An 18,302-nucleotide genomic window follows, 5' to 3' on the forward strand; every position below is an offset into this window, starting at 1 on the left:
ACTAGTCTGCTTGTTTTCAGAAGAAGATACAATGGATCAGAAGGAGAGTACTAGGAGCTGCCAGATCTGTGTGAACCTCCCCCATGTGTTAAAACACTGGATCCTTCTGAGAAAAGGAAACGTGCTTGTTTCCAATTCTAGCTAAGCCTTGCTCAAGCAACACAATCTGAGTTCTGGTGTCTTCCTAAATCATTGGTTATTCTATGGTCCTCACTTCTGAACTGCTTTGCAAACCTGCGTGCAGGTTAGCCCTTCAATCTGGTGTTTTCTTTGTGCTTGTTAACTAGTCCCATCAACAGGCTTTTCCTTAGAGTGGGCACTTGTGCATTTCCTATAAAGCGGGAATGCGTAACACAAAAAGCTCAAAACGAAAGCAAAATATTTGCATAAAATTTGGCTATGCTCATTTATATGAAGAGATATACATTTAGAAATAATTACTATCCCAAGAGATCCTGTAGGCAGAATCACCACCGTGTGCACTACAGCAAATGCTTCTGAAATGTACTGTATTTTTCCGTGTATAAGATGAGGTTTTTTTACTTAAAAATTATGTAAAAAAACTGGGGCCGTCTTATACATAGATAGTGCATTGGGTGGACTGGGGGGCGTGTTATACACGAAAAAATACGGTATATTGATTTCATCAATTTAATTAATAAAACCAATCATTAACCTACATTTATTTATTTATTCATTTCATTTATAGCCGCTTGATTGTAAAAAAAATAAAATTATTAGAGCAATTTACAAAAACATTTGCATATATGCATATTAGACACTCGGGTTACCTGGAGGGTATATTTCTGTATTTCATCCAAAACGAACTCAACTTCTTTTGAGGTTGTTAATGAAGCAAGGATGCCATGTAAGCCATAGCAGTAAAGTCTCGCGTTGTCATAGTTTTCACGACTAGAGTTTATACGAAGGCAGGCATCTCCAACATGATTCCATCCTTCTCCACACAGATGAGCTAGTAAAGAGTTACACAAGCTTAAAGTAGTTGTGAAAGAAAAAAACATCACATTTAGAACTAGGCTTTAGAATTATCTTTTCAGAACACAGTTCACCTAAAAGGCACATCACCTACATATTCAGCTAGAACCGTGGTTCCCAACGTGGAGCACAAGCCCCACGGGGGGCAATTTGATTTTTAAGGGGGGGGCAATTCGAGAATGAGTTATTAACAGTTAATGGCCCTTTAGGCTTCCTCCATGTGAACAGGAGTTCACTTTTTGAATAATAGTAATAATATGTCACAAGGGGGGAGGGGGCAATCAGGATTTTAGAGATGCTTGGTGGGGCATGGCCAAAAAAAAGGTTGGGAACCACTGAGCTAGAACCAGGGTATGACTTCCATGGATGGAAGGGCTCCTTCTGTTCACAAAAGCAACCAAGATCCAGCAGAGGCTCCCTGCTCAAGGAGGAAGGTAGGGGATTTTTTACCATTCTCCCTTCCTGCATCACCCCTCATGCTCCCCCAGGTGATCCCCCCCAAAAAACTTTCTTGAGCACAGGGATCTGTGGGAAGAACATTCAACAAAAAGCACCTCATCCCCTATACACTTCCTCCAGAGTAAAACAGGAGGTCATGGCAACAAATGCTTTACATTAGAATAGCCTAACAGAACTAGCATTTTCAATCAGTGAAGTAAAAGTACAATAATAGGAGCACAGTGTGATATACAATGAGTTACTGCCAAATCTCAGGAAAATAAGGTTTGTGATTTGTGCAAGATTATTTGCAATACTATGTTTTGCATCAACATGAAGGTGGCATGTGAATACCATAGCAAACTATATAGAAATAAAATATTATCTAGAAGAACACAGCTAAAGTTGTGCATATTCCTTGTCATTTTGGATGGATTACACCCAGTAGTCAAGGCTATAGTTCTCTGTGTTGAATTTTGAAAAGTCTGCATTCCTAACACGGATCTGAAATTTCTTCCCCTTTTACCCAATAATGCTTTAAAAATTCTTTTCAAACACATTATTTCCCCTTTACCTGGTAATGCTTGGCATTCTTGCTGTCGTTGGTCCCACTGGCAGTTGAGGTTTAGTGAACAACTTTTACAGCTTGTCAGCTTATTACAGATCTGTTCATTTCTTACATGACATTTGGTGTAGTTTTTCACAGACTAGAATATAAGCACACATACATTCCATGTCAATTCTCAGAATGGAGAAAGCTTAAAAATTCTGAAGGAACTGACTGACCTAAATATACGAAGAATAGGAAGGTAAATGTTAATAGAGTTAAAGTCGTGGCACTTACCCATTTTTTTTAAAAAAAGAAGGTAAATAATACATTGCAACCATTTTCTAAATTTTAAAATTCATCATTTAAAAATAATCCTGAAAAAATAATTAAACAATAAAGTCTAATATTAATGAAAACAAGCTTTTAAAAGACTGCTATTAAGAATATGGCAACTGTCTTTCAGTTGTTTAGAAACAGCACAGACTAATAATTACTTCATAAATAAATGTTAGATGCCTGTTTCTTGGGCTAGTGAACTTGTTTTTTCCCGACGGTTAGGGTCATGTGGACAGAGTGCTCAATTAGCATTGGGAATGCCTGAGTTGAAGGACCTACATAGTCACAATTCATTTGGTGGTCTAAAGTATTCCCCTCAAACCAGCATAACTATGAAACATCCACTTCTGTTTTGGCTAATTACGGTAATGATATGATTTCTACTGAAACTGCTTGGAAACACTTCAGAGGCATTGTCACCTGATGTCATTATGACATCAGGTGACTGACAGGTGGACAGCCCCAAAGTTGGCTCATGCAGCTTGTGGAGATAAAGATAATGATATTGGTCCTGCTTTAGCACATAACACAACTGCTATTTTCTTTCAATTTCTGTATAAAAATGTCAAGATCTACATGTGCGTTTTCAGAAGAAGTAAACCCTATACAAAACTGGAGTGGGGTCACTAAGGCGGTCTGATGATGTCTTGTACGTCTCCTTCCAGGAACTCCTGCAGCCCAGCTGGTGCCAAATGTATTGCTTTCCTTTCCTTTGGACCACCTTAGCAAGGGTGGGGGTGGGGCTTGCCATCTGGGCAGGCCCAGATGTAGGTGGCCGCAGTTACAAGTTAGAAGATCAGTCTGATTGATGTAAGGTCCAAGTGCTACAGGTTGCCTTCGGCAGTGGGAGAGATCATCGTGTCTCACTGGTCAGCTACTGACCATCTTAAGCCGAGCTGCATCCATAGCAGTGACCAGAGGAGGAATGACCATTGGGAAGGATGCAGAGAGAAGAAATGGCATAGTGCATCTGCACAACCAGACAACTTCATCTGCCCAGCTGCAACAAAACATACCTCTCCCATATCGGTCTCTACTGCCACAGCAGGCATTGTAACCTTCCAACTATTTGACTTCACCCTGAAAGGCACATTCCTCCATTTTTCCTGAGACAGATGGATGACAACAACAACAACAATGGAGGCATATGGGGATTGTTGCTACATGTATTTTCAGAAAATGAAAAATAAAATTATGGAATAGAAGAACAAAAGAAAGCACAGGCCTCCAGTTCCAAGTAATGTAATGGACACACATCAAATTTTACCTGGGTGCTCCCTTCACACTTAATTAGAGCTTAGTTTATTCTGTGCTCAGGCATCCATGCTAGAACATAAAATGTAAAGTGAGAGTTAGCCTTAAGAAGAAAGCAACAAAAAATGAGGAGAGTTTAGAATGTATGACATCTGGGGAAAAGCTGAAAGGAATGAAGCATGCTGCGTACAGAGAAAAACAGATTAAGGGGAGAACATGATAGGGGTTTTTGAAGGAAAAAACCCAGCTGCCCTAACATATGTACAACGGAAACAGTGATGTTTCCTTCTGTGGGGGAGAACAGATAAGTGTTTGTGGAGGAAGTGTAGGAAATCTTGTCGTTGCAGTATTTTGAATTAAGTGACCTGTGCCATCATTTCTTTGGCCAATTAAAAGCACATAGATTATTAAATAAAATTATTTAATGGACAAAGCAATTGCCTGTATAGCAGTAGTACAGTGTTGATACTAATATTGAGAATTAGGAACGCTGTCCTTTTTAAATACTACATTCATTTTTAAAAATACCAGTTGTAGACAAGATCATATTGAACCATGTGGAATACACCATGAAACACAAATTATTTTTAAGGTATTGAAGAAAGGTATTACAAGGTGTTTAGATATAAACACAGAAACACAACCATGTTCTGTTATAAGAACTCTACAGAGCTATGTGCATAACCAATTAGCTAGAGTAAAATATGCAAAGCGACAGAAGGTAAGCCTGTAAAAAATGCACAGATGAATTTCAGAAGACCTTTTTATACCTATTTGCATTTAGTTTGGCTCAGCCATTATACATTATTGACAATGCTGCCTGTGAGGTACATTACAATGAATTTTAAATTGCAAGTAAGCACCATCTGCTCACTTAACACTGTCCTCACCTAATATTCCTTGTTAACATGTCATTATCGCAATGTCAAAATCCTGAAAAGTTCAGGCTGCTTTCGAAAATGAACCCATATGGTAGTAAGTAGCATTGAGGATAAAAAAGAAAAGCTTGGGGGGGGGGAGTATTCTTACTGGTTTCACAGTATGGTTTTCTGACTATAGATAACCAAAGGCTATTTAACAATGTTTGACTTTAAAAAGAACTACTAATAACTACTGTCTGTATTCTCCGTAGTCACCTGCTTCCAAGCTTTATTTCCTTTAAATCCAATTTACACATTCCTTTCTGGACAAATCTCAGTAACCTAGTGTAAATGCAAATCCAATAGGTGGTTCTTGTTAACACTAAGGTCTTAGTCGGAGCTAACATCTGTTGCACAAGTTTTATTATAGGTGTAAGTGTAAAAATACATAAATAGAAGGGTATGAATAAACAGACTAATTTCCAACTCTCATATTTTCTTACACAGTGGGAGGATATATTCCAGGAAGTCCCACTATCTTCCTGACTGGGATGTTGTTTCATGAATGGTAAATTTGCATGTGCACAAAGCAGAATCCACATAAGCATCTATGATACAGACCTACCACACCAGAGCTTTCCAAACTTTTCATGTTGGTGACACACTTTTTAGACATGCATCATTTTGCAACACAGTAATTCAATTTTCCTAGCAAACCAGAGGTTAAACTAACCCCTTTCCAGCCCTGAGAGGTGTGCGGGGAGCATTTGTGCAACAAACCTACAAACTGCAGCTGACACACTAATGTGTCGCGACACACAGTTTGGAAAGCTCTGCACTATACTTTTGGGCATCTATTCCCAGGACTTTCTCTCCACACCTGAATAATTGGGGGTTAGCACCACAGTTCAAATCAGTCGTAAAGAAAGCTGCTGCCTGGACCCAATGTCACTTCAAAACCCAGTTAGACTCACATGACAGTAGTTGCTCTTATATTTTCATCCTGATAAAACTGAAACTGTTTGTTCCACCTCCTCCCACAAAAAAATCTTCTGATGCCTTCAATGTTTTCCATGACTTATCAAAAATAATTGCTAGCAGCTCAGTATGTTCATTAGTTTATCCCCTTAAGATCTGAAGAAGCATCTACAGTTGCCCAACTTATTGAAATAGTTCAAGGTTTGGTTTGTTTATGCCAGTTTCTGGCTATTTTAAATACTCCCTTGTTCCTTATCAACACTACAAATGACAGTTCATTTTCTGCCTAAGTTTCTGTGAATGCTTGTGTTTTCTTATTAAAAGTTGCACAATGATTCTAAGATATCTAAACAGCAACATTTATCTACAGAAGGTCTAGAAAGACTTTCCCCTCATATTTGTTTTTCCATTCCATCCTTGAGTCCTGATTTGCTAGATCTCAAAACAAGAGTTATCTTTTATACAGCTATAGACTTTTTGTTTGGCTGATCATAAGATATATTGTCGTTGTCCCCACACACGCACACACAGCCCGTTGCTTCCTTCCTTTTCAGAGTGACATAATTATTAACGTTGATGTTTATATTTATTTAAAGGCATTCATAACCTACCCTTTAGCCAAAAAGTTTGGAAGAACCTTAGACCAACTTCAAAACCACTGTTTAAGGTACTGGCTTGTTCTAACCCAGGTAATCATAGTTTCCCAATCTGAATGAAATAGAAACAGGAATATGTGTTAAATTGAAGACTTGTGGGTTTAATCACAGTGGGCTGAGAGAAGGGGTTGTTTGGATGGACCCAAGGCTTATTTATGTCTCAGCTTTCAAAGCTAAGAAATGATTATCTAAACAAGTATGTGAATAAAGTTTAGTTCTGAGAGGAATTAAGTGAGCGTAGAGTACAACACCCAAAGCATGTACTTTTGTGTTAAGGTAGAAGGGTGTGCTGGGAGTCATGGAATGGGATTCATCTAACTAGTCACATCAGTGGAAGACCTGCACAATGACTTCTGCTAATGCAATAGCACTTTCCCCCCTTCTCTCCTACCCTACATGCCCCCCCAAAAAAAAATTGGCTTGGGGGCTGGGATAACTTAAACAGAATGCAGGGTGAGGATAGGGGGAATCATTACATCTGGCAAGCTGAAATGCTTGCACAGACAGAATCATTCGAAGAACACAACGCTGAATTTCACTCATGGAGCCAGACTTCTCATATTACAGGTGAAGAAAGGAATAGCATCTCAACTAAAGGTCCTTTTTCATTAAGAAATTATGTGGCACTCAGGCAAATATTTCTGAGTCATCCCTATAGCTTGCCTATGTTCATGTGAACACAAAAGGAAGTGTCATTATTCAATGCAGGGAAAATCAAACCACGCCATTAGTTTGCCTTTTTATGTCTGAATAAATCCAAATAGTTTAGATTGCTCTGGCCTGCTAGAAACTATTTTCTAAATAGTAACAATTTCAATTTCAATCACAATGTCAAGAATTATACTGAACATATATGAGCTTTGTATATCCCAGAAGCAACCAGAATTTCCCTTTTTGGATACAAAGATATGGTTTAATGTTACAAAAAAAAAAAAACCCTAGCAAATTATCTGACGTTACAATAGCCAAGAAATTATTCACATTATTCACAAGCTTGGGAGGTAATCTAGTTTTATACCACATTTCTGTATACTGAACACAGCTGTAAGCAGAAAGGAATCCCCTGTCACACACCCAGAATGGGAACACATATACCCATTCTGGTATATGTGCACACAGAGAGCTACACTGGCACTGTGCACCTACTATCATGTGTAGGGTATAACGGACCAGGTCCGTTTTTTGAAGGTAAAACAGTGGGCTGCAGGCAACAGCAGATGATTAAGCAAGATGAGCTTTAACACACTTTACATTTCAACTATGTTTTCTGTGGTTTAGCATTCCTGACCTGTTTGGAATTTCAGCTTCATTGCTTTCTCAATAAAGATAATATATGATGTGGGGAAAGTCTAAAGTATAATTTCTGTTCATTATCCAGCTGTCCTTGCCTAACAGGCCTTAAATGATATATACTTGTAATGTAATATTCTTGCTTTAGCCCTTCTCTTTTTTTCATTTCCTATCTAGATTTTTTTACTATTGCATTTCTAAGCACCATATATGAAATATCACATAGCCAGAGATTTGGAACTTTCTTTTCAAAAATCATTACATGCAGTTTTTTCTAATATTTGTTTGCTTTTAAAAGAGAAATATTTATCATTGCTATAAATGTTTTTATCAACTCATGAAAAATACCCACAGCATTTTGATGTGCTTCAGAGGGTTTGCCTTATCGCAAGTAATTTTACTCTGCTGTCAAAAGCACTACTGTATGCCACCGATAACACATAAGTAAAGTCAATCACTTTTGATAATAATCTTCATGTTTCTTCTCAAGGGAACATGTATCAGGGTGGTTAGGAGACGGTGCAAAGGTGGAATCTTTTTTTTTTAATGCAAAAAAGTAAAGTAGTGGTAGATGTTTCCCCCTTCATTTTCTTACAAACAGTTTTATATACTATAGAAAACACGTGAAGCCAGGAAAACATTTTTTAAAAACACAACTTAATAGTAATAAGAGGAAACATTAATGTATTCACATTGCTATGTTAAAGTTAACTGTGGATATATAAACGTGGAGAATTGCAAATCCCTAAATGTTTCACTATTGCTGTATCTCACAAATTAAATGATTAAATTAATGTTCTCATTTACCATATATTGCCACGTGCATTCAAGGTAGCAGACCAAAAAACAACAACAACACAGGACAATGTCCCTAGATTCACTAGGTGATCTGTACTTAAATCCTAAACACATTTACTGGGAGTTAAGCTCGCACTGAACTCAATGGGAATTACAGCTGAGTAAGCAAGTATAGCATTAAACTGGAGGCCATGTATTTGTTTTAATCCCAGTTCAGGGTGGGCAACACTGAACTACCACAGAGAGCTATTTTGTGCAAAGACAGTGAAAACTGGCACACTTTAAAAACTGACATTAGTTCTTATTTAAGAACAATATTTTAGTTCATGATACATAAACTTAATATAATATGTATATCTTCAGTGACTCTATCTTAAACTCATCCTGTAAATGTTATTTATTTATTCTGATCTCTTTATACCCTGGACTTCCTCCAATCCAGAGCACAGCACAGCTTCATATAAGAAATAATTAAACTACCATCTAAAATAAATTAAAAAAGCCATAAAATCATTACATTACATGAAAGTACAACAGAACATCAGTGTAAAACCTAAAGGGACCATACACACACACACCCCAACAGAAAACCAATTATGAACCAAAAGCCTGGAAAAACAAAAATATTTTCAATTGATGTATAAATATAACCACCAGTTCAATAAATGGGAGACCACCACCAAGAACTTGCATCACAACCCTCTATCTTTCATTAAGAGCAGTCATGCTGAAAGTGCACTTACACTTTAGGCCATACTTTTTGGATATATCCATAGTGAACAAAGCTTTAAGATTAGCTACAATAGTTAAGGATTTTTATTATATTCTTCTTTTGAGAAAGATTGAACAACTACTTAATATTCACAAACTTTGTCTGGAAATAGAGCAGTTTAGACAAGATGAAGATGATGATGAATAAGAGGTAGCTCAGGTGTACTTTTCCCTAGATGATAACCCCACAATTCCCAAATGGCCATGTAAGAATATTTCAGAGAACTCTAGATGATGTGGATTGTCAGCTAAGGCTTAAACTACGTGCTTGATTGGCCAAACCAATTTGTAAAGCAGGTGGTTCTATTACTTTCATTATTTCTTTTTCCAATTATATTATACGTCTTTGCAATTAATTTATGATGAAGTTTATTTCGTATGTATTTCAAGCATCTGATTATAATGTGACATTTACATTTTGAAGGCACCAAAAGAACAAATAAATGGTTACAAAGCAGTGTCATTAATGAAACTGCCACATATAAATACTCACCACACTGCAGTTACTGTTTGCAGAAATGCACTTCTTGTCATCACACCATTGACAGCCATTTGTATTGGCAGTACAGCTGGCACAGTCTGCATATCTGTAACATCTGTCATCTGCCGCAGCTATAATACAAACGAAAGACATGGTGAAGCATCAAGATGAGAGACAAAGGATGTTGCACTTTTTAATTCACACATTTTTAACAGCTGCTGGAAACAATACCCAGCATTTATTCATTGTAAGTATGACCTTCAGTCTGAGAATAAAGTTTCTTAACATGAAGCTAAACATGTTAACTATATGTTATTTATACCCCATTATCTGTCTGCAACACTTTTCTTGAAGGATTTCTGTAAAAAAAAAAATCCTTCTTGAAACAAAATCCAAAGCATGAGATGTGCCCAAATACTGTATACAAATGTGCTAGAAACTATTTTTTGTGCTGTCGTCTTCATTTATTTAGCAAAATGGGGATGGCTATTTAATTTTACTTTATTGCACAATTCAAAACAAGCATTTACCTGGACTGAGAAACTAACCAAAATGGATGCTTTCTGTGGCTGACTTGTGTATCACCAGAACTGAGATAGCCCCTGAGATAGTGGTCGGCCACAGCTTCTACTTATTTTGTAACCATATGTTGAGCCAAAGACATATATCCAAATATGAAAAAAAGCTCAGAGTTGCAAACTTTGTGTCCCTTTGCCTCATTTTACACTCACAGCAACTCTATGAAAATGTTAAGCTGTGAAATTATGGCTGGGCCAAGGACACCAACTGTGCTTTATGGCCAAAAGCAAATTTGAACCCAGATCTCCCCAGGCAAAGCTAAATGTTTCTTTATTTACAATATATATCACGTTTCAGGTGGCCATCATGAAGCTTATAATTGGTATGCAGACTATACCCATTTAATTTGTAACACCTATGCTGGGCTTCAGTTATAGCTGCCATTGACATACATTTTATTTATCTATTATGATTTATTAAATTTGCCCTATGCCCACAGGTCTCAGGGGCGTTCACAACATAATTTTTTTTTACTACTACTACTACTGATGATGATGATGATCTATAATTCTAAAATAGGGAGAAAGGGAAAGGTAAAGAGATAAAAGCTTGCTGACAATATATTTGAAGGGTGGGTTTTCTTCAGGAAATAAAGTCCTAGATAAACACAGAAGTCTTGGAAGAAATAGAGTAGTGTCAGGGAACTGACATTGGAGCTAGAGGCGGAGGGAAGGCTCTCAAATGATGCTGGAGAGAGGAGAGAGGCAGCTCAACAGATGGGGAAGCAAATCAGCGCAACACCCGGGATAAACGGGGGCAGATGGGGGAATCGGCGAGAGGGCTCCAGGACTCTTCACCGGACACCAGCGGGGAGAGCACGGGTCCTCCGCTACCCACGCCCTCCCTGCACAGAAGACTTCCGCGCAGGGAGAGTAGGAGGAGACTTGGCGTCAAACAACTTTTATGTTGGAAAAGGTTTAAGAAACGCCCACTGACGGATTCTGCTAGCGACTGAGGCAGCCACGAAGTGAAGGGCTGTCCAGACAGAAAGGTTTAACCAGGCAACATAGCCAGGAGAGGCGGCAACTTACGCACGAGCAACCCATACTCATTACAAGTAGCTACAAGTTAAGTGACTCCAAATGTAAGGTGGGTGAGGGCTGGGAATGCTGTGAATACTGGGAATGCAACTTGAATGCTAAACTGCAGTTTAGTGTGCTCTCAGAAGGTCATTTTCTACCAGTACCTTGGCAGGTGAAATGCTATTAAGTAAACTTGTGGATCAGAAATAACTGTGTCTCACTGGTTTTCAGCTACACTACAGGAATGGGCTTAACCATACAAAAGGCTAATAAAAAGAGGTTCTGTTAGAAAAGGACCTATTGAGAGATCAACGTGTAGGATTTAAATCAGTGTTCAAAAAGAGGCCTGCTTGACTCAAAATAAAATGAAATCTGTCTTAAAGTATTCATAGAAAAGTTTAATTTATCACAAGCGTTGTACAAGCTCAAAGAGGAGCAATCATTTTAATCATTTCACCAAGGAAAACCATGAGAGGCAGACCATGAAATACTATCAAGAGGTTACTTCAGGAAAAAAGCCACCTGCCTGAACCAAATTTACGTCAAAATTCAACTGCAGCCTCCTGCTTCAATCATGTCATCACACTCTCTCCTATATTTGAAATCCTTTATTACATTCTGATCCTTGACACATTCATTTCTAACTCTTCTCCTTATCACAAAGCCCATGATGGCCTTTCTTTATGCTTTTGAAGCATCTCATCCTTACTCTTACACTTTTCAAAGACCTTTCATTTTACCTCACCTTTCAGTCCAGTATTCACGTCTCATTTCTTTACCTTTTATTTATGAGGTTCTCAATAACTAAAGAACTGTTTTGTCCTTATTCAAGAAGTATCTTATTGTGCCCTGAAAAAGCCCTTACAATATATCATCCCCAATTCATACCACTTCTCAAATATTTTCCGGTTTTACATGCTTTGCGCTGTTTCCCTTGCAATATTTTTTTTTTACCTTTTCTAACTGTTTTTTTAAATAAATGAACTGTATCTTTATAATATTAAAGCACCACAGTAGAATTAATCCTTATTGATTCTAAATCTCCCTCTCCCCAACTTTACTAATTACTCCTTCCTGCTGCATCTCCACTGCCCCCTTCTCTCCTAGAGCAGCTCCCTCAAGAACAGTTGGTGGGGCAAGGCTACAGGAGCTATACAGTGGCAGAATGGGCCAGAAAGTCCTGTGCACAGGCCTTCGCTTGCATATTTATGGATAAAAGACTGTGAGGTTGTTGTTATTTTTTCTTTCAATACTGGTATATTTCCTAATGAACTACTAAAATAATACTGAAGTAAATTGATGGTAATCTACAAACTTCAAGTACAGTAGTACCTCGGTTTACAAACTTAATCCGTTCCGGAAGTCCATTTTTAAACCGAAACTGTTCTTAAACCGAGGCACGCTTTCCCTAATGAGGCCTCCTGCCGCCTGTGCCCTTCCACTGTTCGGCTTTCATTCTTAGACCGAGGTAAAGTTCACAAACCGGGACACTACTTCCGGTTTTATGGTGTTTGTAAACCAAATAGTTCGTAAACAGGGCTGTTCTTAAACTGAGGTACCTCTGTACTAATTTAATATGGACATTATTCAATTTGGTTGTGTATTTTTTGATGTGTTTTATTTATTGTTTGACTACGGTATTTCTTTTTGTTATGTACTGAAGTTCTCACCCTGGGCCAGCAGGGTGTAGCAGGGCCAACTATACTGTAGATAGTTTTCACTCAGGTCCACATATGCAAATAGGGGATTGAAAGTGACGTTCAGTGATTGGATAGTTACAGAAAATGGTTACAGTTGCGTTGTAGTGGAGCTCTATATAAGCAGGCTGGCTGAACCCGTCAGTTCAGTTCTGTTCTGGCCTGTGAATAAACAAGAGCTGTTTGAAGAATCGCTGTGTCGTCTGATATATTCACCCACAACTTAACACTTTTTATATTTGTAATTATGCAATTTCTTTCATGTTGTAAGTCTCCTTGAGCATGGTTTTAACAATATAAAGGTGGCATACAAATAAAAGGATGTATGTATGTATGTACGTATGTATATCTTTATATGGCACTCGGCAGAGGTAAATCATATTCAGTTTACGAAAGGAATTATATATTTAGCTGTGCTTATTTTTATCTGTAAGATGCCCTGAATCCCTGTCAGAGAAAAAGGCAGGGTATAAATAAATATATTATTAAAATAATATATCTACATTGATTCTTTTTTTTATCTGGGAATAAACACCTTTATAGAAGCTAATAAACATTTCTAGGAATTCCTTTCAAATTTATACAGAACCTGCATAGAAAGGGGGAAGTGGGATTATGGCTGCTGGCCCTGTCCCATACGTGCATTCATCAGAAATGCAAGAGAGCCCATGCATACTGTCAAGGGGAATTGGGGTTGCTTGTGTGTAAACCTCTAGCTGTTCCAAACTGCTTAGGGGCGGTTGTGTCTTTCCCTGACTGAGCAACTTGGGTGCTGCTGCTCAGTCGCTAGCAGAATCCGTGAGTGGGCATCTCCTAAATTTCCTCCAGCATAAGAATTCCTTAACGGACAACCTACGCCTCGCCTCTCTGCGCGGAAGCCTTCTGCGCAGAGTGGGCGTGCCTAGTGGTGGTCCTCCATCCTCCTCACTGACTTCACTGGAAGAGTCTCGGAGCCTCACCTCCGAGATGCTCTCTCCCTCTCCCTTCTTCCTGGTGTCACCTGGACTTCCTTCCCCAGATGACGTTCTCTCTCTACCCTTACTCGTTCCCTCTCCTGCAGAATCTGGAAGCCTCGCCTCCCCCCTCTGCTCTGATGTCAGTTCCCTGACACATACCAATGCTACATGTACAGACTCTGCCTGCACAATCATGGATCTTACCTATACAGTTGGTACACATGTACACATGTAGGAACTTTGACACCTCCTGATGAATATATTTACAGAGTTATGAAACAACAAAAATCCCCTGTGTTGCAAAACAGAACAATCTGATAAACATAAAGCAACACATAGGCTAATAATATACTAAGAATATTTATATAACAGTATCAAACTGTTTCTAAATTCACAATCGGAATATATTTACAAAGCAGCACCAGCACATGCAGTCCCAATCCATCTATACTTGCATTTCGTTAAACTTGTAGAAAGTGCTATGATATCACAGCACTGCTATCATTGCTATGATTAAAATAATAACAATGACCAAGGGACAATTCACTTACCTGTTTTTCTGGGACACTTTGCCCTAAGAATGTTGTTAGCATGACCAGATTCCCACGACACACAGCGGTTTTTGTTCCATAAGCATCTTAACCCTGGCCCAGCAGTTTTACAAAGCTCTTCATCTCTGAATGCTTCACAGTTGGGAGGTTTGTACACAAGGATGTCATTTAACAGAACGCTTGAAAAACCTCCAAATATATACATGGACCTATAAAGTAATAGAAAATAATATTGTGATTTCAGAAGGATATGTATCATCCAAGGCCATGACTCTTGCCTCATTTGCCATCTCCATTTTATGTGAGAAAGTATTCACACTTACTAGTCCTAAGTAGTGTGTAGCTAACCTCCTTCTGCAAGATCCCACTTGGATGTTTTGGTTAGCATCAAAAAGAAGTAAAATAAAATATATAGGGTGATGGAGGGGGCAGAGAAGTCTAGCCTGGCACTCTGTATCTCACATTCTCCGGTGAACCTAAAACAATCTCACACTTTTTCAATGAATGTAATCCCAGAATGCTATACGGAATAGGCTTACACAAAAATTTCAAAAAAAAAAATCATTTGATCCAGGCGAGGCAGGCACTTTCAAAAGCAGCTCTCTGAGTCTTGAAGAAAGTTGAAGCTGTCTATTTGAGTGCCTGCCTGCCTCTGCCGTCCATCAAGTTACAAAGAATATCTGAAAACTCTTTTGAAAGTATGTTCACATTTATTAGGAGTTTTGACATCATTTATAGCAAGCTGTATCCACTTGTAGGAGTGGTAGGCAGCCTGCACAACCAATCTTTTTCTTTCCCTCCTCCCCCAAGAGTCCCCTGTAGCGCCTAATAAACTCTTCCAGAGCTTTGATAGCACTCTTGAACAGTAAGATCTGTGTCATGTGGAACTGTAGGGTAGAACTGTCTAAAAATTGGCCAGCAGGATCATGGTAGTGATAAACAACTGCAATTATTTTATTGTATGTATACCAATCCATGCTTGATATCCAATAGATTATACAGTTCTTATAAAGGTGCTAAATGATGCATAAAACAAATTGTACTCTGGCATACTTTGAAATGAAACTCTTCCACTTCTCCTGCCCCTCAAGCACTGATGAATATAGTATATCAATGGTATCGATTTCAAACAGCTTCCAATATTCTTGTGTATGCTAACTATATACTGGTACATTATCACTGCTTTATTCCCACCCCAGTGTAATACCAAGGTCAGGAAGCTAATTATAATTGAACATACTTTTGTTTCAAGGTATACCAAGAAATATCAAACTCCAAATTTAATCATTATACTTTTAATTTGATGTAGCATAAAGTTATTTTTGAAATTATTTTTTATTTATATTTTGTATTACTGTTATATTTTGGAAATTTGTACCATGTAAATCACAATGAGAGAGCTTTACATAGAAAGACTGTCCGTAACTATTTAAATGAAATAAATAACATAGCATAAGATTTGTAGATCCTATCCAAACAATTTCAGCTCTCTTTTCTCTATTTTCTCAATCAGGTGAACAAAATTGGCAGTCCTCCCCCCTCAAACCAAGGGAGTCAGTTCAATGAAACAGAGGTTCCCATGACCCTTGTCTTCACAGTGGTGTTGTGAGGCCATACAGTGGTGCCCCGCAAGACGAATGCCTCGCAAGACCAAAAAAACTCGCTAGACGAAAGGGTTTTCCGTTTTTTGAGTCGCTTCGCAAGACGAATTTCCCTATGGGCTTGCTTCGCAAGACGAAACGTCTTGCGAGTTCTTGCGAGTTAGTTTCCTTTTTCTTAAAGCCGCTAAGCCGTTAATAGCCGCTAAGCCGCTAAGCTGTTAATAGCCGCTAAGCCGCTAATAGCCACTAAGCCGCTAATAGCCGTGCTTCGCAAGACGAAAAAACCGCTAGATGAAGAGACTCGCGGAACAGATTAATTTCGTCTTGCGAGGCACCACTGTATTAGGCCAAAATAAAAGTAAATGGGTGAAAATACCCAGCAAACTTCATAGCTAAATGAGGATTTTATTTCAGGTCTTCCCAGTTCAAGTCGAGTACACAACTCTGGCTTTCATAAGATCATCATTAATAAGATAACAAAGAACATCAGTTGTTCATTAAAAATGTATATTTAAGATAATGTGTTAGAATGTGTTTATTTTCTTTTGACTCATTTTTAGAAAAGCATATTTACCCATTGCTGACAACTGCAGAGTGACCAAATCTGTTCACATCACGATGAAGATTAGGTTTTGGAAGAATTTTCCATTCATCACAAGCTAGTAAGACAAGGTAAGATAATATGATTTCCTGTTACTAAGGTTCAAGAAGATATAGCTCAGTATAAACAATAACTGACATTTTGAAATCAACAACCACTAGCATTTACTTTCACTTGTCCCAAGTACTTCAAATGCACCCTCCCCAAAATAAGGACGTAAGGCACATACATGTATGACAGGTTAAAGGAAGCTTCCCATAGAAGCTTCTGTGTAACCAGAAAGGCCTCCAACATTTTCTCACTTTTAGTACTGAAAGGATACCCAGTCAAGATGTGGGGATTCAGCAGTGACATAATGGCCAGGGCTGTCCAGCCCCCAGCTACTTAGTTGGGGAGGATCCAGCTGAAGAAGGTGCTCATTCCTGTTCTAAATAAATTCATAAAACCAAACTAGAAGTGTGAAGGAATAGCACTGTTCAATCATCCTATGTTGTGTGTCATATTCCTTGTTGTAAAAGGACTGGACTTGCTCTAAGGGATCTGAGTATAGTGGCATGTTTGAAGATGCCATCGATTTTTCAAGTAGACACAAAATGATGCCTTATTCAATACTGATAAGCAAATAACCATACTGATGTGCTGCTAAGATGAAGGAGGCTTTCATTTTGAAGGGTTTTTTTTAGTTCACAAACCACTTAACAGCAGCATATTTTGCAATGTGATAAAATCCTCCTTAAATGTGGTTTTATTTTTTAAATCCTTAACATGAAATAGCATTAAGATCTCAGAAGTATACTACCAGAAGTCCTAAACCAAAACTGGAGGACCATCATACTTAATCACTGGTCAGGTTGTCTGGGGTTGAGAGGAGTTGGAGTACCAACAACATATGAAGGACCACAAGTTCTCCATCCCCATCCTAAACCAAAATCTGGTTGCTGTTGTGCTATCTCAGATGCATTAGTTCAATTCTCACTTCCTGAGAACACCTATCTTAAGCAAACCAGATGAATATTTACACTAGAACATAACTCTGCAACCAATCTACATTATCTCCATTTTTGTCCAAGATTCTCACTTTCATGGTCTCAGGCCCTTGCTAGTCCTTTCATTCAATGATTCCATATTAAATCAGGCAGTTATGGCCTCTGACCAGAAGCTATGCTATCATTCAACATCAACACACACCCTTTCAGACCCTTTCTTGCTCTCAGAAAGCAAGTTATCGGGCTGCCTTATGGCTCAACACCTGTGCAAATAAAAAACTAGAATGTGTCAATTAAAAACCTTCACCTAGACTCCCCAGTAGACCATGAACCTGCCAAGATTACTGTGGTTCATAATTTCACTATCTTCCTGTTAGTGGGACAGGCAGTAATAAGTAGCACCAGGAATGTTTGAGCATTAAAAGAATGTCACCACCAATAATAGCCCAACAATGAATGGGTGCAGGACAAGGCTTGGGTGGTATTAAGAACGGGTTGTGTATTTCCCATATTCCAATGCATGAAACCCCTAGATGCACTTATACTATTTAGATTGCATGAGCCTTAGATAGTTATATTATTTATAGGAAAATAAAAGTGATGAACAATTATGAATTCTATTTCAGGAACATTTTTTTCATGAGAACTATACAAGGCAGACATATTTTATCACAACAGCTTCCCAGCAAGATCCTTCAATTATGCTATAAATTCAAGTGTCTTCCAGTTCCTATATTTCAGTGGATGTTTCAGACAGCTTACTGGAGCACATAAGAAGATCTATGTGTATAGTGACCGGGGAGGGGGGGAAGCCTGCAAATAAAAGCCACACACACAATACATTTTCATTTGATCAGGCGGCGGGCCAGCTCAAGGGCTTTCTTTGCATTCTTTTTCTTAG

At 38.4% G+C, this 18,302-nt stretch overlaps 1 protein-coding gene across 3 annotated transcripts in view; it reads right to left on the reverse strand.

Moving 5' to 3' along the window:
- Positions 1 to 18,302, reverse strand: part of ATRNL1 (attractin like 1) — a 494,510-nt gene that overhangs the window by 375,184 nt on the left and 101,024 nt on the right. For all 3 annotated transcript variants that reach the window (XM_083504739.1, XM_083504740.1, XM_083504741.1), the window contains 5 exons: positions 16,389 to 16,473; positions 14,214 to 14,422; positions 9,421 to 9,539; positions 2,009 to 2,141; positions 792 to 973 (listed from right to left, as the gene is read on the reverse strand). In XM_083504739.1, the coding sequence (XP_083360865.1) occupies positions 792 to 973; positions 2,009 to 2,141; positions 9,421 to 9,539; positions 14,214 to 14,422; positions 16,389 to 16,473 (728 nt within the window). The remainder of the gene's footprint in view (positions 1 to 791; positions 974 to 2,008; positions 2,142 to 9,420; positions 9,540 to 14,213; positions 14,423 to 16,388; positions 16,474 to 18,302) is intronic.

Source organism: Podarcis liolepis (assembly GCF_965112155.1).
Source record: "Podarcis liolepis genome assembly, chromosome: 5".
NCBI classification, from domain to species: Eukaryota; Metazoa; Chordata; class Lepidosauria; order Squamata; family Lacertidae; genus Podarcis; species Podarcis liolepis.